Source organism: Furipterus horrens, unplaced genomic scaffold (assembly GCF_987537825.1).
Source record: "Furipterus horrens unplaced genomic scaffold, mFurHor1.1.pri manual_scaffold_6, whole genome shotgun sequence".
In the NCBI taxonomy this organism is placed as follows: domain Eukaryota; kingdom Metazoa; phylum Chordata; class Mammalia; order Chiroptera; family Furipteridae; genus Furipterus; species Furipterus horrens.
In genome coordinates this window covers 181,903,304-181,929,451 of record NW_028327176.1, presented here as the reverse complement: position 1 = coordinate 181,929,451, position 26,148 = coordinate 181,903,304, and the positions used below count along the sequence as shown (strand labels likewise).

Here is a 26,148-nt window from a genome sequence, read left to right as displayed (position 1 = left end):
TTTTGTTAGACATTTACCAGCAACCCAGTGGACATTCGTGTCTTTTAAAGACAAAGAAAAATGAGGAACTGTATTGTGTTGGAGAGAAGGGGTAGAAAAGAAAGTGAAAGGGGGATGAGCCCTGGCTGGTGTGGCTCAGTGGATTGAGCACTGGCCTGCGAACCAAAGGATCACTGGTTCAGTTCCCAGTCAGGGTACATACTTGGGTTGAGGGCCAGGTCCCCAGTTGGGGGTGTGCAAGAGGCAACCACACATTGATGTTTCTGTCCCTCTTTTTCTCCCTCCTTCCCATCTCTCTAAAAATAAATAAATAATTTTTAAAACTAAAATAAATTTTTCAAAAAGGGGGGGAGAAGGCAGTTGGGGAGACAGCGAGGTCAGGGGAGGAAGTGGGGGTAAAGGAGAGTGGGGAGGGGAAGGGGACAGAGAAAGGGATGGAAGAAATCAAAAGGGGGCACCGAGTAAGAGAGGAGGGGGAGGAAGAGAGAAGGAAGGCAGAGAGAAAGGGAGAATTATTGTATTTATTTAGTATCCTGAGGAAAACAATGGCTCTATCTAAGTAATTATTTCAGGTAACCAACATTTAAATTCTTTTGCTGAAAATCTTTGAAATGTATTACTCGTGTGCCTGCCTTCGGAGGCAGGGGCACCAAATAGTTCACTATTTTGTCAATGACTCGGGTCAGCCCGCTGAGGAGACGTCCTGCTGCGCTGCATTACCCTCCGGGCCAATGACATGAACGGAACTCTTCCTGCTTTATATAAAATGGCTCCAATCTTCTGAGCTTTTTATAGCCTCTCGTCAACCCCTGACTGCCAGGCTGTCAGCTGTCACTTCTAGAGGTTCTCCTGCTACTTATATCTAGCAACCTACTCTGTTGCTTCTAAATCAGAGTGAACTAAGAAGGGAGAAACCCAAGTTCATAAGCATTGTCATCAAAGTAAAAGAGTCAACTAACTCACTATGGTGTACACCTGAAACCGATACAATATTGTATGTCAACTGTAATTGAAAAATAATTGTCTTAAAAATTATGCATGTGAAATAAAAAGACCAAAAAAAAAAAAAAAAAGAAAGAAAGAAAGAAGAAAAAAAAAAAAAAAAGCTTATGGCTCTCTCTAATAAATAAAGGGCATAAACTCCAGGATGGGCCCTTCCGTTCTCAAAGGTACCCACCCCGCTTTCCTTTAGGTTCTTCACTGTGTCCCAAATGATAGAGGTTGGTGACCTCTGCATAGGCGAGGTTTCACTCAATACCAAAACATTTCACTGAGACAAACTAAAAAATACAGCAAACAGAGCCCTCATTAACTAAATAAGAGAGCCCTATTGCGTAAGTGACAGTCAACCGCACAGACACCCTGTTCTGTTGTCCGTTGCCAGACTCCTTCCTTTCCCCAAGGCAGGGGCCAAGTTCCACAGTCCGGCGCCATGGCGGCCTGTCCCAGAGTCCCCCCAGCTCTCTGAGCAGCTGGGCTTGGCAACCTCCAGAAACAGGCAGCCGTGATGAGGAAGCTGACAGAGGCAGCCCCACCTTCTAGCAGAAAATGCTGGGGGCTGGCCCCAGCTTGGGGTATCTGCCCTCACTGCCAAGAAGCAGAGAGGCCCTGTGACATCACCTAGGACCCTGGTGTAACCTGGCAAGATGGCAGCCAGGGAGAATCCATCCGTAGACAGGTCCCCTGATCGACCGGCTCCCTGACAGACAGGTGCCAGGACCAACCGCAGAGCTCAGCATGCGACCCACTTGCACAGCATCTGACGTGACACTAGCTCCTCCTGAGCACAACAACAGCCTCCAGAAAATACATGTCTCTTTCTCTGAATGTGGTCTTCGGGCTGGCACTAAGTTCTGGAAACAAGAAAAGCACTGAACTGCTCATTGAATTCACCAGATAAAATAATGTGCAGAAATAAAAATCTCCTTTCTTTTGTAGGGTTTTGTTTTAAAACAGTCTGATAAAGACATAGAAGCTCTAATCCTTAGGCTTGTTGTCTGCTTACCCAGACTATCACATAAAAAATTTTTTTAATAATTATAATAGAGCAACAAAGCTATACCAGAAATAGAAGAAAATTCTAAAAATTACCCTACTTGCACTGAGTGTTTAACTTGCAAAGAAACAAACACAAATGTCCTAATATTAAAAATAGGAATTCGGAAAAGAATCCCATTATTTCATAGTCATATTTTATGCTTGGCACACAGTAGGCCCACAAAAAGCATGTATTGGTTGGCTGGCTGCATGGCTGAACAGATAGATGCACTGCTAACTACAGGGTCTGCTGAAGCTGCCCGGCCTTTCTTAGGGATTCCGCCAGCAGAACTTGTGCAAGACCATATTTGGGCCTGTTGAAAAAATATAAATAGTCAAGTGAAGTCTCCTCTGAAGTGAAATCTTGAGTATCTTGACTTTGAGCCTGAACCTGGATATTTTAAGTCCTCATGTCTAAAGGCAAGTTCAGACCAGTCCATCAGCTAGCTAATATTTACTGAGCATTTATAGCACATGGGCCATTGTGCCAGGAAATGGAGGTGGAGTAAAGTGAGGGAGACAGGAAGGCCCCACCCGACACTAAAGCATCACCAGAAGCTATAATAGACCCACATATACAAGGTCCCCTGGTTTGTGACCACAGCACAGTCGGGAGAGAATGAGCCAGGGTGCTGGCTCCACTGGATACCCTGGTGGGAAAATAAAGACTCCTGTTGCCTACATTGTACCATACACAAAAATCAATTTTAGATAGATGGCAGATGTAAATGTAAATGATAAAAACAATGAATCATCCAAAAGACAACATAGGACCTTTGAACAGATGAAAATTTCTTAAAGAAGATGCCAATTGCACTAACTATAAAGGAAAAAAAAAACAGATACGCTGGAAAAGATTAAGAACATCTGTTCATTCAAAAAACACAGAAGATTTAAAAAGTGAAAAGGGCAACTCACAAAGTAGGAGAAAATACAACACACATTTCTGAGGAGAGACTGATATCTAGGATGTATAAAAATCAGTATCCAGGATATATAAAAATCACTAAGAACAAGGCAGAAAGCTCAACCCAAAGGGTTGTTTTTTTAATGGGCAAAGAGTTGACTGGGCACATCACAGAGGGGACACCTAAAAGGCCAATAAATATATGAAAAGGGGATGGATTTCATTAATCCTCAGTAAATGTAAATTATAACCACAATACAATACCACTACATACCTAACAGATGGTTTAATGGAAAATCATCTGGGAATATCTAGGGAAGCAAAACATATCCTATAAACCTGTCATTTCACCACTATGTGTATAACCCAACAGAAATGCAGACATTTGTTCACCAAAAGACATGTGCAATAATGGTCACAGCAGCTCAATTCAGAGTAATCCCAAACTGGAAACCTCTCAAATGGCCATCAAAGCAGAATGGATAAGAGATAATTAATGTATTCACACATGGAATATTGTATAGCTACTAAAATGAACAAACCTCAATGGCATGCAATAATATGGGTGTATCTCACACACTTAATGCTGAAGAAAAGAAACAGACATAGAAATTCTAAAAAAAAAAAAGGCCAAGTTTTTCAGGTTACCATGGAATGGGATGGGAAGCTAATGATGGAAAGAGGGCATCACAGAGACTCCCGTGGGATGGGCAACATTCAATTTTTTAATCTTCACGGTGGACTCAAGTTGACAAAATTCAGCCACCTGTAGGATATGTATACTTTGTATGGTATACAAGAAAAAGGCTCTTTAAAAAAGATTGTATTTATTTTTAGAGAGAAAGGAAGGGAAGAAGGGAGGGAGAGAAACATCAATTGGTTGCCTCTTGCATGCCTCTTGCATGGCCCCCACCCAGGGACCAAGCCCACAACCCAGGCATCAAATTTGCAACCTTTCAGTATGTGGGATGACACCCAACCCACTGAACCACACCAGTCAGGGCAGAAAAGGTTTTTTTTTAAGTGCTTTCATTCATGATCTCATCTCATATTTCTTTCTGTCCCTAATCCTTTGTCCAAGTCAAGGTCTATTCTGCCTCAGGGTCTCAGCATGAACTGAGCCCCTTGCAGGGAAGTTCATCTTTGCAGGCCTTGAGCAGTGGGCATCATCTCTCACCAGTTAGGTCCTCAAAGTGGCCCTTCCTGGTCCCACCAACCTGGCCGGTCATTCACTCCTTGTCCCGTTAGCCTGTTTTCTTTCTTTCTTTCATAGCACATCTCACAAGCAGAAACCAAGTTGTGTATTGCTTTGGAGCACAGGGACTTTGCCTCTGATGACCTGCTGCAGCCTTAGTGCCTATAAGTGCATCTGGCAGATTTACCCAACTGATATGAAACTTACATCCACACGAGGGCCTGCCAGAAAATGTTTATAGCAGGTACACTTATAACATGGAATATTGTTCAACTACAAAAAGAAATAAGATGCCAAGGAAGGAAAAGAAGAGGTGAGCCTTCAATGCACATTATTAAGTGAAACAAACCACTCTGAAAAGTCTATATTCTATACGGTTCTGGTTATATGACATTCGAGAAAAGGCAAAACTATGGCAATGGTAAAAAGATCAGTGACTGTCAGGGTCTCGGGAGGGAAGCACAGGAGATTTTTTAGAGAATGAAACTACTCTATATGACACTGTAAGGGTGGATACATGACACTGTTCATTTGGCAAAATCCATAGAACTTTATGCCACAAAGAATAAATCTTATGTTTGCAGATTTTTGCAATCACTTAGGAGAGTAGGGGATCCCAGGTGGGAATGCAGAATGTGACAAAACAACCCAGCTATATTACAAATATATGAAACAGCCTCACTGAATGACGTATGGGGAAAAGGTGCTCACTTAAGTGACTGGAAATCAGTGGAGTCTAGGAGACTAAAAGCAAAAGGCACTTCACTTAAGCGCTATGCTCTAGCTGATAAAGTTGCCTTCCACGGGGGTTGGGGTTAATAATTCTGGTACTGCTATCCACATATACTACAACCAAACAACTAAGTGAATGGATGGAGGGTGCTGGGAACCACAGGCTTCTCGTTGTTGGAGTGGGAGTTTACACATGTGCAAGGGAAGGAGGTCAGATGATCCAGGTGACAATGGATTAGAGTTGGCGACATCAGCTTGAACTCATGTTTAGCTTAATAGAGATCCTGATAGTTACATATAGAAATGTTTACAGGTGTGTGTGTGTGTGTAACAGGTTAGTATACACACATATATTACCTTGCTCTGTAAGACGCTAGAAACAATGATATCCCAGTAGCAACAAGCATACCTAGCATTCATATCTTGGTTCCTAATATAATTCTCCAGTAAAAGGAACCAGGGTTCCTTAGTGAAATGGCCAATTCTAGGTCTGGAGCAAGAAATATACAAGATGAACCTGGAACATCTTGGAGTGCCAGAAAGTAAGGAAGTATCACACACACACACACACACACACACACACACACAATGATGGGAGTATGTCAAACAGACAAAGGAGTCAAATGAAACAGCTCCCAATGGCCAACACTGGAACAATATGAGCAACAAAATAAATAAGAAGCATTGAATTATAACTCAAGTCCCTAATAAATATCCATGACTTCATACTGATATAAATAAATTCTTGACTAAATACACAAATGGGGGAGAAGAGACAAATCTCCCATGCAGAAGCATTCCATACAAATTATATAGACACACCAGGAGGTGGAGCATAACTCCCATTCCTTAGCTGTGGACTACACATAGGGATTTCCTTGCAAAGAGGACAGTATGGAGAGAGGGAAAGGGAGTACCTTGACAGAGGAGAAAACTGACAGACACTGCCTTGGCCAGGCGGCCAAGGTCAACATCAGCAGTGATAAGTCTTGTTGACAGCATGCCCCGTGACAGGATGTAATGAGCATGGGCCTTTCCCTCTGTGGTCTTCCTCCCCAAAACCCATAACCTCAGTCTAATCGTGAGAAAAACATCACACAAATCCCATTTAGAAACATTATACAAAATACCCAAAGTGTACTCCACACAACTATCAAGGTCACCAAAAACAGGCAGAGCCTGAGAAGCATGACAACTAAATGGAATATGGTGGCCTGGATGGAATCCAGCCACAGAAAAAGGACACTATGCAAAAATTAAGGAGTCTTAATAAAGGATGGATTTTAGTGAATAATAATGTATCAATAATGTCCCGTTAATTGTAACAAATATACCATACTAATTTAAGATATTACTAATCAGTGAAAATGGTTGGGGAGTATATGGGAACTATCTTCAAAATCTTTCTATAAATCTAAACACCTAAAAAAATAAGCTTTGTTTTTGTCTTTAAGTGGGCCTGGCAGAAGGTGGAATGGAGGGACCGATGGGTGGACATTGGAGGGAGGAACAGGTGGACAGAGGTTAGGACAGCTGATGGGTGGGTAACAGGCAGAGTGGCTCTGGACAGTCAAACACTCTGGGAGCATGAAGACAACTGGGCACCTGGGCCTTAGCAACACGGCGGGCACAAGCCTCCTGATGGCCAGGGGAGACCAGAAACCCAGCAGTGGGCTGACAGGGGAGCAGGAGTGGACCAACTGGGGATGAAGCATATAGACAAGCTATCTGTCAAATCTGGCCAAAGAGGGGGAAAGGAAGGAGAGATTTTTGTGTGTGCCTGACTACTTTATTGAGGTGTAATTTACATGTCATGAAATGCATAGATCTTAGGGTGCAGCTCGATGACTTGAAATGGAGGAAAAGCTGAGAGGCCCTGAGCAGGTGCAGGGGTCAGGCTCCTGAGAGAAGGTAAAGGGGGACACCATCCTCCGTCTAACTTTCCTCTGTCCTACGGGTGGTGCCACCATCCTCACTGGAGGTCAGAAAGGTAATAATGACACCCTGATTTCCAAAAGCATTATCCATGCTCCTTCTGAAAATGTAAAGAAATGAATAGAAACAAAATTGTTGGCTACCTTTTCCTTATTTTCAATTAAAATTTTTAAAGACCCTGGCTGCCTCAAAAAGAAGGAAGGCAAAGCACCATGAAAGGTGCTCTGGACATTGCTCAGCCCTGTGACAGGAGCGCTCGCGTCATTAAAGAGCAGGGGAGCCCTTCTTTTCTTTACCCTCACCCAAGGGTATTTTTTCATCGCTTTTTTTTTTAAGAGAGAGAGAGGGAGGGAGAGAGAGAGGCATCCATACGAGAGAGAAACATCAATTGGTCGCCTCCCTACACCCCACAACTGGGAGTCAAACCCACAACTGAGGTATGTGCCCTGACCGGGAATCAAAACGGAAACCCTTCGGTTTCAGGACGATGCTCCAACCCATGGAGCCATCCTGGCCAGGGCAGGGAGCCCTTCTTACTGGCAATAATAGAAGGGCAAACTCACACTCACCTCTTTTTAAAGATAACTTTAGATTATTCCTTCTCTCATAAAAGGAATACACAGTCATTGTACAAAACATAAAAAAAAAAAGTTGCCCATAATGACACTAACAATAATATTTATTATGTATCTTTGCAGTCTTTTTTTAGGCAATTGTCAAAGGTATCTTATGGAAAAGATTGTTACCTATTATCACTTAACTCAAATGTCAGAATTCTGTTGCAGTAAAAAGATAATCCTCATAAATCAACCCAACAAGATATTTTTGTTCTAAGATACTGACTAGATTATTTTATATTCACAAGACCTAATATGCGAGCAAAATTTTCAATCAAGCCCTACACCCCATCAAAAAAAAAAATCAAATTAAAAAACCCCAAAAGCCTCTGCTCTCTTTTTGGCTAAAGAACGTAACTTTAATTTGAATATATGTATTAATAAGGCAGAATTAATTGTGGCAAAAAAGATCACAGATGTTGCTAACGGTGCTTTCATAAATATCCTGGGCTTTTCTTGGGATGATTGTTATGATTTTTAATGTTATTAATGCTCAAAACATCCCCGAAAGGGCTGTATCATTTAAAAAGGGAATTTAAAGGAAGCCAAGAACGGTGACTCATAACCACTCTGTGAATGAAGGCGGTCAGGGGAGTCTGCTTTGTTCTCCTGGGGAGACCAAACCCACACCTCCCCCAGGAGAAGAGAGGGTTTATCTGGTAATGAGATGCCCTGTGCACCCGGAAATAAGGCATAAAAAAAAAAAAAAACCCTAATCACAACCAACGGGGATCTCAGAAACGGAGTAAACTACTTCCTACAACCAGTAAAAAGCCCACACATAGAACGTTTCAGTTTATGTTGTTTTTGTCACATGGGGCTAAGAGGAAGAGAGTGATGAGCCTGGGTTCCCTGAGAGGAAAGCAGGTCCTCAGCACCGCCTCCCCCAGCACCGCCTCCCCCAGCACCGGCCCCCCACCCACCCGCCTGTAAAGCCTTGCACCTGAGGACGGCTGGGTTGCTGTGTTAATCACAACATCTGGCTGGAAATGTGCATTTCGCTTTACTCAATGTTTTATATGGGCTCTATCTCATCTTTTGGCCTTCCTTCCACTGTTTTAAATTGCTTTATGCAAGGCAGGTTATGGAAGGTGTCAATGATCAATCAATAGGTTCCTCATTTTCTCCTTCTTTGGAGTAGTAAGTTAACTCAAGCTTGAGATCTTTACTTATTAAATGCAGCCCACTACCCGCCTCGGAAGTTTAACACGGGAATATGCCAGAGGTCTGAGGCAGCCGGCAGCTAAATGCTTTCAGAGGCCTATGCTAGTTCAGTTGGTTGTCTGTTTACCTCGATACTCAAACCTTTTCATTACCTAAACATCCACCCATAACAACTGCTCTGGCATGAGGTTATTAATCCTGAAGCATATGGGGTTTGATGAAAAAATGGAATAACAAAAGGCACTTGTCTACCAGAAATGGTACATGTGCTTCTTTTTTAGTTGTAATATTTGTAGGGTGTTTTCATTATAGCAAGCATAATCATGTTTTAGCACCAAGTCCATGATTCACTTTCTTGTGACTTGTCAGAGAGCTCCCCCGCCCCAGGACAAACAGCAGAAAACCCAGTTGACTGATTAGAATTGTTATGTGGAGTACTACTGGTTCACAAGAACTAAGCAGTAAAGCCATTTTTGGTCAATCTGAAAACTCAAAACCTTACCTACTTGGCTTGAAACAGATTTCATTAATATTAGCAAAAATGAATGAAGCAGTTATGTCAGCTGCACTACTGACCAATAAAATATAAGAAAAAAGATATTAACAGGTGATTGGCCACAGTGCTCAGAACAAGAACACCCTTTAACAGAAGCAGAACAAGGAGCTAAGGGTTTTTCACATTTTATTTAGAAAAGGCATTACTTCTTTACTTCTCTCATGCCCAAGGTAATAGCTGGTACTTTCAAACACGCAGAATAAAATGCCCTGTCTGCATCCTCTGGCTTATCTCAAGTGAGTTTCTAACTTTTAACCTCAAAATTCCAGCTAAGTGGATAGATGGACTGACTAAAAGCTCTAATACTAAGTGCTCGTGCAAACCTGGCCATCAGTGAAGGACGTAACATGCTTACAGGGATATATACTTGAGAAAGAATGGGTTTGAATTTTTCTAAAGAAAATAGCTGCATCCTGTAAATGGCTTCTCTAAGAAATAAAGGGATCTTATACATTGTTAAAGATGAAGCATATTTGAAAATGTATCAAATAAACTAAGCAGAAAAGCCTTGTCCAGTGTATAGGTCAAGCGTCCTAGAATTCGCGGCAATGGTCAGGCAGTAAAGGTGACACTGAGGGTCACTGGTACCCAGTCTGAGTCTCCCTCCTCTTCTCTGCTTCCTGACCATTTAAACTTGGGCATGGTACTACGTCTGTCCCTTTGAGTCTCAGGGTTCTCCTTTAAAACATGGAATGACTACTTACATCAAAGAGCTTTTGTGTAGCGTGAATGGTATTATCTGATGGTGCTTTATGAATTCTATCACCACACAAAATAAACAGATATTATAAAGAGGAATAAATTCTGCTTTTCACCTCCTACCAAAAGTGTCCGTGTTAAATCTTTGTTTCTTTTTTTTCTATTCCATCACATTAGTTCTAAAACTATCAAGGAACATTCCAGGGATAAATTCCCCAGTGAAAATTAATTTGTTTAGTGCAGATCTATTCAGCCTCTTATTGAGGCTAATTTGTATGCTTCACTTTTTTAAAAATAAAGCTACGGTGATTTTACTTCTCAGATGCTCATTTTATATCTCAACACAAATGTTCCTCAAGTTAAAATAAATACCACCATTAGTTCGTTGTGAGCTGCCAAGCTAAAGAACAAATAATAAGAGCGGAAAAGGCCCCCGACAGCCAATATTATAAATTATATGCTGAAAGTGTTCAAGTCAAATATGCCAGCTGTTCTTAAAGGTTATCCCAATTAGAAAGAAAAAAAAAAAAAAAAAAACCCAGCATATAGGGTAGCTATGAGTATCTGTACTTGTCAGACTTCAAATTTAGTTGGAAGTCAAGAGTAGGGAAGAAGTGCTAGAGGGGGTTAGGAGGACTTTTTTAAAGGCTCCTCGATCTGATATTTCCTAAGTCTCATCATACCAGATATCATGCCAAGCAAAGGATGAATGGATACACACTCACTTCAGCTACTAAAATTAACTATGTAAATTAGATGAGCCTTTGGTGAACTAGTCTAACTCTTGCCCCAGGTCTGCCTTGAGAGGGAAAGACATTTCTATCACTGCTTTAAATATCACCCTCTCTTTAATAAATCTCATTCTTTCCCGTGCTGGGCCAGCTTTCTTATAAAATCTCTAAAGCCTAGAGCTTGAAAGCCCTAGCTCACCCTCATTTTTTTGCAGGTGAGAAAAGAAAACCTAGAAACATTACTTGTCAAGGTCATTGAGCTAGAAGAGAGTCCCCCAGACCAGGGCCCTTCCTGCAACATTGTGCTGGGAACAGGAGACATGTTTTGATTTCATAGATTCCAATAAGGCCTCACAGCCCACAAATGATAAGTTGTTAATTTATAAGCCTGCCCGGGCTTCTGAATTCCCACAGTTTACCTGTGAAGCAATTACTTTTCCTTACTTAGTGCTCACTTTCCATTACGATGAAAGAGGAAGTGTTTTTAGCTGTCGATCTTATGATACTAATGAATTTCTCATACCCCTTTGAGAAAACAGGCTTTGCGTGAAGGAGGTACACAGACGCTATGCAGTGAATCATCTACTGGACACACTGTGAGCAGGAGGTAGTCTCTGCCTTCTGAGGCCTTGCACTCATATGGACGCCTGCATTCTTCTCCTATCATGGAAACAGTTCCTTTACTTTTTCTCCTTCTTCTCTTACACAGTTTAAAAGGATGAAGTCTTCCTGTTCCCCTCTCCTCGTCTATGTAAATATCTGCTGAATGGATGAATGAATGAATGAATGATTGAACAAATATCCCTGCCCTCCACAGTTCCTTCCACAGCTTGCCCTACAAATTCTTTCAAAAAGGAAAAGCTTTTCTTTGATTATTTATCTTCGACCATAAAGTGATTCTTTACAGCCTAAAGCCACACTCTGGCCTTCTCTTTTTTCTAAGCTTTCGCACAGTGGGACAGACTTCCCAACTGCCAGTGCTGACTAGGAAAGACCTGGTGAGAATTGATTGGCCTGAACTTCTGAGCAGGGGCAGGAATCCTGCTTTTTGTTCCTGTTCTGGCCAGACTTGTGTGAGCCTGTCAATCCGCGTCGCATGTGCAGTTGGGGGGCACTCACTACTTCCTAGCACAACACGCATTTCCACTCCCAACGCAATGAATGATTACTGTGCAAATAAAATAGTATTCGTGTACATCCTGAAAAACTTAAATTGCAGAAAAGAGTGGCGGTAACCTGTGATTACTTCCTCGGGAGACTTTTATCACCCCTGCATCTGTGCTTTATTCCGCAACAACTTCCTTTTAGTTCACAGGTTCAAAGGACTGCAGAGACATAATTCATAACCATGAGAAAGAGCCAGAACTCCCAGTCAACCATGAAAGAGCAGATTTTTAATACGGGCAGAGCCAAATTACAAGCATGCAGTTAATTTGCAGTATGTATTTCTGAAAACTACAGCACCAGAAATGCGCCGACGGCCCTTGAGGACCAGCCTCTCACTCACTTAACAGTCAGGGACAGGGCGCCTGAATGCAGCCGGTGTGGGAGAGGCATGGGGGCCACGAAGATCACAAAGTTCTGCCCTCTGGAAGCTGCAGCTGGGGGGGTCTGGGTGAGGAAGGGAGACAGGATTATAGGCCAGGTGCCAAGGAAAGGGTAGGAACAAGCCAGCAAAGGCCTGTGAGCCAGCAAAGGCCTGTAAGCCTGCAGGTGAGGAGACATCTCAGAGAGGCTTCCTGGAGGAGACAGCACAATGGTGAGCCTGAAGAACAGATAATAGGCAGGCAGATAAGGTGGTGAGGGAGGGGGGAGGGGGTTCTGGCAGAGGGAGCAGCAAATGTGAAGGGGTTCCTGCCTGCCCTGTATTAGGATCTCAGTGCATCACTGAAGAAGCGGGGTGGAGATGGTGGCTAGAGATGAGACTGGAGAGGTGGGCAGGGCAGTCCCCTGGGCCCTTGTCACAGGCTAAGGTGCTCATGCTTGATCCTGAAGGTTATGGAGAGTAACAAGCTCCATCTGGACTTCAGGACCACTCGAAGTGTGGGGAGGGCTTGGAGGAAGAGGCTCCAGCCCAGGAATCAGAGAGAGGACAGGGGTCCATCCTGGCTCCACAATTTCAGAGTGATGTGGCCTCCTCACTGGGGACTGTCTGTGGCTCAAGCGCTTTATACCTCAGTGTCTTTACCTACCTTGAAGTGTCAATTAACCCTTGCAAGGATTCAATGAGAACTCTTGAAGGACAGGGTACGCAGTAGGAGATTAATAAATGTATCCGCAGGGATCAATGGCAGCATCATGGCTATGTGACTTGGAATGAGCATGATCTTGCACAAGGACAGGTAATGCCTTCTCTGATTTCAGGTTCTTCCTCTATAACAGGAAGAAATAAAGGTGATACCAGCCAGTTCATAGAGGTATTGTGAGGTTTGATTGTACGAGATCAGATGTATAAATCACCTGGCCCTCACAGAGAGCTCTGTTAGTGGCCGAAACAGTAGTAATGGCAGCAAGAGCAGCGAACTGCTAACAGGAGCAGTATTATAGTACCAGCCGTCATTTGAAGGAAATGAGACAGAAGTGTCTATTGCTATAACACAGGGGAGAAATTATAAAGGGTTGGACTAAAGCAGTGGTTGTGGGACATCAAGGAGTCTGATTCCAGAGCCACAGGAGCAAGAATGAACGAGACCTCATGACTACTGGGTATGACAGGCAAAGGGTGTCAGCGCGACCTGCGGCTGGGACACCTGTGGGCAGCAGACCTGTCATTCACTGAGAGAGCTGAGGCAGAGGAGCAGGTTTGCAGAGGAAGCATTTTCAGACAAGTTGAATGTGAGGTTCATGTGGATCACCTAAGCAGAGGTGTCCGTGTCAAAGCTCTCTGAAGATATCCGGTACGCAGAAAACAGACGTGGGCTAAAAATGTGGACTGAAGAGTTGTCGGCATATGGTCAGCAACTGTAGTCACAGGAATATTTATAAAACCTAGAAAGAGCATGCAGGAGTGGGGAAAAAAAAAAAGAGAGAAGATAGAGCAGGGGCCCAAAGGCAGACTCCATGTGACACCAGCACCAGAGAGGCGGGCAGAGGCCGTGTAAAATAGAGACAAAAACAAACCCACTGGACTGAGAAACCACAAGGTCTTCAGGGAAGCTGTGGTGGGAGCCAACATCAGGTTGTGGTAGGTAAACAGTGTGCATCATGGGTGGAGAAAGATCTGGAAAAACAGATAGTAAGGGAAGAAGAAAGGGCGGCAACCCTATACAGGGTTGAGAAAGGGAAGCGTTTTGGTGGCAGGGGGTTAATTACTCACAGAAATGAAAGTCTTCGACTTGTGTGTGTGCCAGGGTGCAAGGGGAAAGCTGAGAACGCAGCCAAGAAAGGAAGACGAGTTAAGGAAGGATGCGCTGCCAGGGTGGCCAGGCCGGCTTGGGGAGCATGAAGCTGCCAGGACACCTTTGCAAGGAGAGGGAGAAGAGCAAAGATGCCTCAAAAGGAGAGGCGAAGTGCAAAGTGGAAAGACAGGCCAAGTACAAGGAAATGAGACACAAGAGTAAACTACAAAGTGACATGTGCACACACCGCCCAGAGAACAGAACAATTCAGACTTTGTTCTTCCCTCCATCCAGAGAGAGATGGCTGCTTTGAGGAGACCTAGGAGCTAGGCCAGGTGTGCCGCAGGCAGCCAGGTGGTTTCAAGGCCGGGAGAAACACAGAAGACACAGGAAGCAAACACAGGGCAGAGATGAGAACAGCAGGCAGAACTAATGAGTGTGGCAGGGGACCCAGCAGAAGGGAAGAAAAAGAGTGGACAGGAGATGCAGGGAACATTGAATTTTCAAAAGAATGCTCTTAATCTAGGCTCAAAATCAATGAGCTGCCACGACTATCTCTAAACTCTTGTCTGGAGCAAGTAAGTCAATGAAAGAAGGTATATTTTTTAACAAGGCTGACGTAGAACAGTAATGATGCAAGAGTATGATATGGATTATTGTAACAAAATCATGGGTCAATTTTGTTTCTAACACAAAGAAACACCATTAACTAATTCAATATTAAAACATAGGTGGCTTTTCAAAGATTTTTTTGAAGACTGACCCTTTTTCATTCATTCAAACAAATGCTTAATGGTCAAAGAACTGTGCTCTGCTAGGGACATAGACAAATCAAATTAAGATAGATCTTGCCTTCCAATTGTTGAAGTCTAATTTCTTCACACCTATACAGAAACCCACAGGAACTTCCAGAATGGGGAAGGCTCTAGAAAAAAGGGAAACCATATAGAGAATATCTGCCCACATTCAAGTTCATATACATGCCATCTCAGACGTACAACATCCTTCTTCAAATTCTATCACCACGTAGATGTGACTACCTGCTTTCTTCCCCCTCCTGCCCTCTCTTCACAGCATAGAGAATAACGGCTCGTTTAGTGGCTGGTTGTGGTTCAAATTATAACACTGACTGCGTACCTAGTGTGTTCCAGCTACCAGGTTCTGTGTTTTACCCATTTCGTCTTCATAACAACCCTGCAAAGAGGCCAGGATGATTCCCTTAAACACAAGGAGAAAGGGAGGCTCAGGGAGGTTAACATAACTGCCTAAAGTCTAACTCCCACTAAATGCTGGGGCCATGATGTAACTTCAGGTTCATCTAGCTTCAAAGCATTTATTCTTGCCTCCGCTGCCTCAACACCCAATTTCCCTCAGCACTGTTTCAAAGAGAAATGTGCTAAGTATAGTTTTTGTCCTTTGGCAATTTAGAATTCTTTTATTCATAGACTTTTGACATGTTTAATTTATACCTTAATATTTTACAGATTGATTTTTATGGAGATTTTTTTTTCAATCAGTTTTGTTTAAAATGCTATTCATTCTCAAACACCTATACAGTTGGTGGTTCACCAAATAATCCACAGGGCAAATTCTACCGCTAAGCTGAGGAACTCACAAAGCAGTGAAGCAGGCTAACTTGATGTTGTAGAGGAGGAATCTAGATTCAAACCAAGGACCTGAACTCAAAACAAGAGGCCTGATCCAGGTACAGGAACAAACCCATTGACAAGGGGTGTCCCCATACAAGCAGTATCAGTCAACATGGAAGTTACAACAATCATACCTGGAGAGGAGGCAAAAGATAGGGTTCACAGAAAGTACTAGGCTTGCCTTGCTTCGGGAAGCAATAAGGTCCAGGGATTAAGGTGACATCTGACTTCCTAGACACCTCCCTCCTCAGCCACATCCCAGCTGAGGGCCCTAGAGCAACTTTTAGACTTCTCTGTGCCTCAGTTTCCGCAACCATAAAATGGGAATGTCAGAGGTTGTTCCTAGAATTACATGAAGCATACCTGATACATAAAAAGCACTCGGTAAATGTCAGCTGATTTTATTACACGTGTTTAGATTTTTCCCTTTCTGGGGTAGTATTTTTAAAACTTCAGGCCACGGTACAGAATGGGTTATGAAATCAAGCTAGAGGGTCACAACCGGCAACTTTGGGAAATGACGTAATCATTACTAACATCGCATTTTATGTTTCTTTTGTAATTTTTTTTTCTTTAGCATACAGAGTATCATGAGGTGGTGCTTTATGGATCTGCCCTCATACACCCACGTGTCTGTGTATGTATCAGGTAGTGAGAGGAACATGTGTCTTTCTATGAGTCACCATTAAAAAAAAAAAACAGAAAAACATTGATTTACAGCCTGGGGATGAAAGGCAGTCAGGGAAGATGAAAAGATGTGATGATGCCAGAAACCCCTTTTTAAAATGCAGACAGCTGCAGTGAAGGGAAAGCCCTCCCAAATGGGCAGTCAGGAAAACCCTGGAGACTCCCGCAGTGTACACGTGTGTTTGTGGGGAAGCTGCCCAGGGCATTTTGATATTCTTATGTTAACAACAGGCTTTTTCTCCCACCCCCCAAAGCAAACGGAATTGCATAACTGGAAGTACAGATGTCATCTTGATGCTGGGCAGGATGGGAAAAAAAATTATATGACTTATCCAGTAAGTCATCTTGCTATACTTGTCCACCTAGATGCTATGCCAGATTTCAAATGCTCTTGAAAACCCATCAGGGTTTGGAAGAGATAAGAAAATGTCTTAAAACAGAACACCTTAAATGTGGATATAGATTGAACCTAACAGTTCAACCAAAGTCCTAGGTGAAAATTTACCTATACAAGAAGACAAAATGGAAAATAACTATGAACATATAACTAAGCATTTTAGAAGTTATAAAAGCATTTATCCATGTAACCAAAAAGCTAAAAGATGTGGGTGGAACCATGAGCCTTCAACTGGGTAAGTCTGGGCCACATTTGTTTTCCTGAAGAGTTCCTGGAACGAAGTGGACCTACCCAGCCAAAACTGGTGTTCTTCCATCTTGTTTTAGGCTGTGTTCCAGGTCCCCAGAATTCCCTCATTGAATACCCAGCCAGGTCATGAACAGATCTGATTTCCCAATGGGGGACTTGGCCACCAGAGGCACGGTTCAGGGGTGGAAGAGGGTGTGGACAAAGATTGGACATGCACGCGGACACCATGCCCTTTACCAGGTGGGGCTGCCCCGGGGTGGGAAAGCAAAGGGAAGCAGACCCAAGCCTAGGGTGTATTCTCCTGACCACATTCCAGCTCTGAGCTCCGGGAAGTCTGAGAATTCTAAATCCAAACCTAACCTTCCAGGCCATCCTGAAGAAACTGTTGTCAAGGTAGGCAGATAAATGCTGGTTTGTTAGCTTAATTCATAACTTTTAAATATTTAGACTTGTGCTATGAGGCTCTCCATCTTTCTCTTGCATGGGACCCTGCAAAGTTATAGGCAGGCCTGGGTTCAAACCCCCACCCTACCCCCTGCCACTCCCCAGCTGCGTGAGCTGGGAAAGCCTCCTAATCTCTCTGTGTCTCAGTTTCCTCATCTTTAAAGAGAGATACTAACAGCATAGGATTGTTGTAAAAACTAGATGAATGAGTGCATACAAAGTGCCTAGAACAGCACCTGGTACCTAATAAGCTCTCCTCAAATGCTGTCTTTATATTATCCTCCAAACAAAACTGATTGGCAAATGCAAACTTCTAGATAAGACCAGAGCCAGGAAGTTATTCTAGATAAGACTAGAGTCAGAAAGTGTGTTTCTTCCTTTCCACTCCTTTCTAATTTAAAATGTCATGTTTTATGCCACTCCAGGTTATTTTCTACTCTCTAATGGGCAAGTCATCTAACTGTTGACCTGCCTGATAAAAGCTCTTCTGAAATTAAATCTGTGTCCATGCCCATTGTCCCCGCAACTTGGCCACGAGCTCAGGCCTCTGACCAATTTGAAGGCTGGCAACTGGCTTTCTGTGTCAATTTCATGTGATTAAACATTTGAAAAAATTACCAACTTGAAGTGTTAAAAAGGGGCATTTCTTAATCTTCATATTCATAGGATTCAGAGCTATAAACCAGGGTAAGTCCTTCTTGATTCAGTATAATAAGCTGAACTACTTGACACTATCAGCAAGGAAAGGCAACCAGACCAGAGAAGCTTAGCTAAAAATAGAGCCCTACCACTGGAGAACTAGATGGAAGAAGACAATCCTTTATATGTATATGGCCACTTATTAGTCCACATGCTTTTGATTATTAAATGGCGTGCCATCAGCACAGTAATTACGAATTGGCAACAACCCTCTCAATGGTCTATATTCCTTCAGTCTAAAATGATACAACAAATAACTTGAAGAGAAATGCTTGCCACATTTTAACGATAGGCAGGCATATATTGTGACACCTTGAATCATTTCATCTTTCAAATCCAAGCTGTTTGCTGTACCTTGGAGGTCTACAATGAGAGAGGTGAAGTACAAAGAAAACATTCAAGGTCATATTTACCCTTTTTAAAATACATCTACATGTTCAGCACAGTGAACAATCAATCCATCATTTTTTCCCCAATTATTCAGAAGAATTTTTAAAATATATGAGTTGCCAACCTACCAAGAGGCTGGAACTCTCTAGTTTTCCAACCTCCATCTAATTAGTCTCCCACAGAAGGAGCATTGCTAAAGCACTGTTAATTTCAACAACAGTGTTTCTGTTAACTCAAGCCTTCTCCAAATTCAAAATGGAGTATAAAGGCCAGTATGAAATAAGTGAAAATTAATTGCATTGTACAGAGGCAAGACAGAGCATATCCACCCATCCAACAGGAATCCCATCTAAATCACATATATTGCTTCTTTGGAGAGTTTTACCAACTTCCTATTTAAAAAAAACAAAACAAAACAAAAACCATGAACATTTCCGATGTTGGCCAGTTTTTATTTATGCGATTAAAATTGTTTTTTTTGTAAGGGCTGGGCTAGAGAAACAATATATTTTTACAAGCCCATTAGTCATATAATCAAGCTTCATTATGTCATAACCATTCATCAGAAGTCTGTAATGAGAATCTTGTTTCCTTGTGTGAGGAGAATGTTAAGGAAGAGATGTATTCACAATAGGCCATAAAATGTGTGAAAAACAGAATACCCCAACCCAGTGGAAAAGCCAGGGTGAGTTCATCTGGCTTTCATTTGTGCTGAAGAGCGTTAACAAACCTAGCTTTAACTGAGAAGCCTCTCCTAAATTATTAATCCTCTTCATTCCTCCACCCTTTCCAAACTCCACTCCCTTAAGAGAAGTAGAATGTTTCATTTTTAATTACTGTTATTAAAGACTCAAATGGTAGATCATGTTGGCTTTGGTTATTTTTCTAGCCTACCTTTGTTATAGCTTATCCTAAATATTTTTCCTGTCCGTCACAGTGGTGTATATAACCTGAGCCCCCAAACTGTGGGAGGTCACAGTGTCCTGACTACCCACTGAGCTACCTTCCTTCCACCCAGGCACGCTTTGAGGTTGCCCAGGGCTTTCATTCTGCACCCACCAACAGGAGTAACCGAGCTTCGGCAGGAAATAAGAAAGCTGCTTCAACAAAGCTTAACGTGTGCAGCTTTGGTCAATGAAAGGACGAATTATAGGGACACGCGTTGGGGCTGGCTGGAAAAGGGAAGCGTTCGTCTGATTTTGATGTAGAATTTCAGGAACAGAGGGGTCTCCTGAGAACCCCAGAACCTCTCCTTTCTGTTAAGCAGCGTTCAGGTCCCTTCCCTGTTCCCTCAAATCGAGGCTACCAGGATCCCAGGTGGGAGTACTGGTATTGCGTTCCCTGCATAGCCGTGGGTTAGGCACAGCTGGGGTGAGTCCCTCCAAGCTCTGCTTCTTTTAGCAGCAGCTGGAGCCTAGACGCCTCCAGGGCTTGAGAAATCCTCTGCACTTGGCAAGACCTAACCCCACACCGTCACCCACAGCCATCAAGGGTGCCTGCAGCTCTTCAGGCACCCAGCAGCTGAACCCAAGCAGCGGCGTCCCAATCGCTGCGCCGCGGGGTGACCGGGCACCCTGGAAAGAGGACGCTCCGCGCCTGGCTCCCAAGCTGGATTCCCGGGAGTCAAGGCTGTGCTCACCCGGGAGCTGGAACCCTGGAGAATTCCTGTGTGAGCACATCGGCTGAAGGGGCCCCCGACCCTCCAGGCCCCGTGCCCAGGTACCTCGCAGCCGTACAGCTGTCCCAGCTGCTCCACGATCCACTCCTCCAGCACCAGCCGCTTCCGAAGCTCCTTGCGATCATATTTCACTGTCACTTTTCCCTGCTGGTGGCGACGCTGCTGCTGAACCTGCCCGGCAGCGGCTGCGGTAGCCACGGGCGCCGAGTCCTCCCGAGAGGAGCCCGAGCCGCTGTTCGAGCCTGGGCTGCCGCCGGCGCCACCCCGGGGGCTCTGGAAGAAAACCCGCGCGCTGCCGCCGCCAGCCCCACCGGCCGCCTCGCTGCTGCCCGTCGCCAGCGACATGTCCCCGCGCGCCGGAGCCTGAGTGCGGCCGGGAGGAGGGGCAGGCGGAGCGCGCTCAGCGCCGCTACCACCGCGGGCCGGGCAACGGCATGCGAGGGGCTCGCCCGCACCTGCTCCGCGCGCCGCCGAGCACGCCTGGCCGCCGGGCTCTTGGGAGGTCGAAGGAGCCGCGGCGATATGGGGAGGGAGGGGAGGAGTGAGAGGCGGGGACCGCAGCCTTAAAGACGCCTCCGAGGACCCCTAGGACCAGCCTGGGAGGCGGATCTGGCGCCTGGCAACCAAGGGGCCCGGGGCGTGGGAGTTGCGCGCGGAGGCGGAATGTGTGCGCGTAGACACGCGCGGTCGCGGTTGTGTAGACACTGGACAGGACTGGCGTGGGTCTGGTGCCAGGGATGGTCTTCTGCGTGGGTGACCGTTTTCTCCTCTCCCTGAGACTGGCAATTGCGCTTCCGTCCGCAGTCCCAGAGCGCACGAAACCCGCCGCCTCCTGTGGCCTCGGCCGGGCTCTGACCAGGGCAGGGGGCCACCTGGAAGGGAACGAGGAAAGGAACTGCGTCTGCAAGATCCTCACGAGGGTTTTCGTCTTTCTACCCTCTCCTCCGAGGGCGGGAAAGTGTATATCCTCCGCTCCTGGCCCCACCCCGCCGCTCCAAACACACATTCCTATTCATGCCTCTTCCTCTCTCGGATTGTGAGAAAATCGAAGAGGCGATGTTTGTGCAACCATGTAATCACTGTGCCTGAGAACTTCTCTTCAGACCAGTTTTTTGCTCCTTACAAACCGTGTATTCATAGCAGAGCATTGGGATATCTTTATTATCTGAAGGGCAGAAAGCTTGATTGTCCCTTGGGCTAAGGAGCTGGGGACATCCTAAGAGTCAAAGACGGTTTACTGGTCTTAACATGTCCTACTGGTATTGCTCCCTGCAGTCAGCTTGTCTCTCAACACCATTTTCAAACAACCTCTGTTTACCTGGGACAGCACTGCGCGACTAACTACTTTAAAAACATCATGCAGCCAAGTGGAGTTAGGAATGAATGAGCTGATTATAACGTTCAGGGCCAAGAGGTGGGGGGGAGTTATGAACAGAAAACCGCATGTGTGTGCATGTAAAATTATAGGGAGACACTAATATATTTTTGTTGTACATAACATTTCTGTTGAGGCAACTTAAAGAAACCACAAAGATGCTCACACACAATAAAGAGCTTTTATGAATTGTTTTTAAGCTTGTAAAGGTTACTGACAGGTATACAAAGAAGCTTCTCGGAGATAAGATAATCGAGCCGCTTCCCTCTGAACACTTCCTAAGGGGAGGATTCTGTGTGAGAGTCTAGCCCAACAGCTTGTAAAGACCCAGAAAACAAAAAAAGTAACCAGCCACTTTCTCCTGGCTCTTTTGGCTCTTTTGGCTCTCCAGTCAACGGCGCTCAGGTCTGCTGGTCCCAGATATGTGATCAGCTCTGTTCTTTCCAGTTGGGGTTTTCCAGCAAGAGCTTGAATAGGGGTTTTCCCAAAGTATCCCATGCCTGAAGCTCGTCATCAGAACAGATCAGGCCTTGAATAGAGAGAGGAAAGGATCTAGTGACAATTGTGTGGAATAGGTTGGCTTGTGTGGGTCTCGGACCCCTGTTATGAACAGTGGGGGTCAAGGCTAAAAGATCTTTGCCCCATGGAAGAGGCCAGCTGTCCATCAGTAGGTGGCTTTCCCACCCAATCTTTCCAGGACATGGGAGATGGAACTACTGTGATTGGGCCCTAAAGATGGATGACTAATCTCCCTGGCACCTCTGTGCCCACCTGCCTTGGGGCACCTAGATCATTTTAAACCCGAAACATACATCAGGAGGGTGAGCATCTCCACAAAATGGGACGCTGTGGGCCAGGAGGAGGAGGGAAGGCTGCAGAGATGCACAGTCTCCCCACACAGAATAAGCTTGACTCTCTCCAGACATCTGGCACATATCCAAGTTAGCCAGAACCAGCTTTAACCAACTGCACAGAAGAATGTCAATCAAAACAAAAACAGCTAAAACTTTAGTTAATGGAGGAGAAACTATATAAAATCTCTGCCTCATTCTGGCTTTATCAATTACTTTGAAAACTGTGCCTGTGATCCAGGAGTAGGATAAAGAATGGGGAATTCCAACTCTTTTTGAGCCTTTGGACAATGAATTGAGTCATTCAAGAGAAACTTCAAAGAACTTACACAAATTCATTAAGTTCACCCTGACTGGTGTGGCCCAGTTGATTGGGCATTGTTCTGCGAAGTGAAAGGTTGCTGGTTCAATTCCCAGTCAGGGCACATGCACAAGAGGTAACCAATGAATGTTTTTCTCCTTCTCTTTCTCCCTCTCCCCCTCCTCTAGAAATAAGTAGATATTAACAAAAGAGGAAAAAAATTAAACTTCTTTAAAAATTCACTAAGTTCTATTTGAGAAATTCTTGTGTTAAAAATTTTCTCACTGTATAGCATACTTTTTCCTTTCACTTATGACTTCAAAAATGACATATACTAGGAGACATTAAGAAGAAAGTTGGGGTTTTAGGCATGTTAACTTACAGCAAAATAGCCAGTGAAGATTCAGTCTCTCCTCAGCCCAAATGAATCACCTTGACTTGCAACTAGGAGTTTAACTAACATGAGAATTCCTCCTCCCGTGAATTCACTTGCTCCATCCTGGACACAATTTACATTTGAAGTGAATCCTACAGTCTACACACCAACACACGTATTTAATTCCATGTTTCAAAATATTTGGGAATAGGGAATTATTCTCATGTTAGAGACCCCCATAGATGACTTTAAATTCAGGAAAACCTGCAATATTTCTTATCTACAAGGCTAGATATTTGTTCAAGGCAAATGTTTTTATTTCTAGCCCATATAAACAAGTTTTTTTTTTACATGCTGGTTCATCAAAAACAGTAAATAGTTTTTGTGAATTGAATAGTCCTAGAATATTCTAGAACATAAGAGATGACCTTTTACCTTAAGGCAATTGCCCCCCTGCTCCATGGGAGAATAGCCTAAGAAAGGTTCATTTGTCAATAACTTTTCTGCATAGCTTTCTGTTTTTCTTAACTGAACATTTTTACTTGCTTTCTTGTTGGGGAAAGTTTATTGTAGGAATTAGATGGGTCCTTCACCTCTGGAAATAATCTTTATGGCCAAAGCTTGCTAGACAAAATGACTTAATCAGGGGTCCCAGAGCTTTCTTCTCTCCCCAGAGAAACAAGGATTAACTATAAATGTTTATACTCAGATGCAAATTTCCTTACTCCTTGAACACTTGGTGTTGCAATAATTATGCAACACCTGGTAATCTACTTTGAGACTGTGATCATTACGGTCTCAAGGCCCACAAACCTCAACCTGGAATTCTTACCTTGAGTAACACTGTAGGTGATAAGGTGCCTACATCCAAATTCTCTCAAAGAATCAATAAAGCAAAAGGACAAATCAAAGGTAATTATAAATCTGGTTTTCCTCCAAAAAGCAGAAGAAATGTAATCTATCCTTTGGGATTGTATCAGTTACCAAGAGCACTTTCAGTTTGCAGAATATGGCCCATTATTTCAATATTCGTTATAGAGTCATAGAAGCAACGTTGTTAACAGTATATCAATGTAGTTTTCCTTTGGGCTACTGTTTCATCCTCTTTTCTTTTCCTCCTAATTCTGAGCCTCTGATTGTAGTGTGTGCTACAATATGAAGTTGTACTTCCAAAATCAATTTAGCCATTACTTGTATAAACAACCAAAGCAAACGCCATCGGCACAGTTGTAAAATTTCGTCTCAGCAATTAACAGACATTTTCCCCTCACTGTTCAGAAATAATGAAAAAGAAGGGGGAGAGAAATATAGCTTCATCTTATTCCTTCTAACTAAGATTAAATATCCATGGGCTTTCATGGAAACCTAGCTGGTGGGATATTGTCTTTCTCTGTAAATGAGGGTCAAATTCGTTTCTAGAGGACAGTTATCCCTGTCTAGCCAGTAGCCTCTTGCCCTCCCCATTCACTGCCAAACCTTTTGAAGGATTTGTCCATTGCCCCATGTCTCTGTCTTTCCCTCGTACCAACTCGGCCTTCTGCATCTAACTACCATAACTGGACTGAAGGCACCAACCAAGGTCACCATCAAACTCCATGTTACTCGATTCAATGTGCGCTTTTCAGCTCTTATCTAACTTGACCTCCTGCCACCTGTGACCATCTTGAAACACTCCCTGCTCTTCAGACTCTCTCCTCTCTTGGCTCTCATGCCAACAGCCTCCTGGGTGGCCTCTCACCTCTTTGTTTCTTCCATTGCAGTGGGTTGTGTGAGCTCCTTTCTATATCCCTGCCTTAAAGGTAGATGGTTCCCTCAGTTCATTCTTTGCTCATTCACAGGCTCCCCCCAGGTATTCTGCCTCCTGCTGAAACTTCCGCTTTGATCACATACCACCATCTACTTGCCACAGACTCCCCAAATCAAAGTGGATTTCTGGTCTGAGCTTCAGATCCACAGGAAGACTGCTTTTAGGGCCAATGCACTATGAAATATGTTTGTAGTGGAAGTACACAAATATACAACTTTAGCAGTTCATTAGAGAGCAAAATAGTGGGGTGAATATGTTTTGGGCCATGGATGGTCAGCACAGTAAAGGATGCTCTAGCTTAGTGTCGTATAAACTTTTCTTTTTTTTTTTTTTTTTACCACAAACCACAGTAAGAAATACATTTTATGTCATGACCCAAATATATATATCCACACACATAAAATACCCATATTACATATGACACACTCTGACACATCCTATTCTATTCTGTTGTGTTTCATTACTTTTAAGGAATACTGCTACAATCTACTAAATTGATATACCAACCCACTAAAGGGCTGCGGCCCAGAATCCGAAAACTGCTTCTGTCAGCCAGAACAGCACCTATGGGTGCCAGTCCCACCTCTCCAGGCCAGTTGTTTATTTCCCTGGCCCTCTCTGTCATTATTAAGTGTTCCAGTAAACAATGCTGACCCAGAATGGCTGGCATAGGGCATGCGTACGGTCCACAAAAGAACTAAAGAAGAAGCATATTGAACATTAAGATGCACCTCTGCTGGACCTCCGTGCTCCACAGGACACGGTCACGGCTGGGAGGATGAAGCTCAGAAGGCCGTTTGGGATCAATAGAGCATTCAGCTTGAGGACAAACATCCAGTGATGGGTCCCAGCACAGACTGAGATCCCAGCCGCTTGGATTGGATCTGGCTTCTGCCATTTAGGCACTGTGCGACCTTTGCAAGTACCTTAACCTTTCTGCGCCTCCATTTACCCATCTATGAGAAATAGATGGTCCATGGTTATTCTGTGGGAAATGAGTTACTGGGAATAAAGTGCTTAGAATAACGCCTGCTGTTGTGTGTGCAGGGATCACAAGCATAGCAGAGAGGACTGAATCACCAGGGTGCCGGCGATGTTGCAAAGAATTTATGGCCACACCACATCCTGTCTTCAGGGACGTGAAGAGAACTGTGAGAGAGCAGCTCCACAGGGACCCTGCTCCAACTCACCACACAGCACAGTTCGGTTAGTGTTCCCACTGACAAGTGCGATAGGTGGAGGTGAACAGCAACATCCAACTGCTTACTCGGTTGACATCTGCACCGAGACACCTTGCAGTCACCCCAAATTAACAAATGCACACTGAAATCACC

The 26,148-nt window shown here is 44.0% G+C and overlaps 1 protein-coding gene across 1 annotated transcript in view; it reads right to left on the bottom strand.

The window, feature by feature from the left end:
• PPP1R14C (protein phosphatase 1 regulatory inhibitor subunit 14C) overlaps nucleotides 1-20,792 on the bottom strand; it is a 74,994-nt gene extending 54,202 nt beyond the window's left edge. The window contains exon 1 of the mRNA XM_090279974.1: nucleotides 20,150-20,792. Coding sequence (XP_090136100.1) covers nucleotides 20,150-20,449 — 300 coding nt within the window. The 5' untranslated portion in view covers nucleotides 20,450-20,792. The remainder of the gene's footprint in view (nucleotides 1-20,149) is intronic.
• Nucleotides 20,793-26,148: the final 5,356 nt, after the last annotated feature.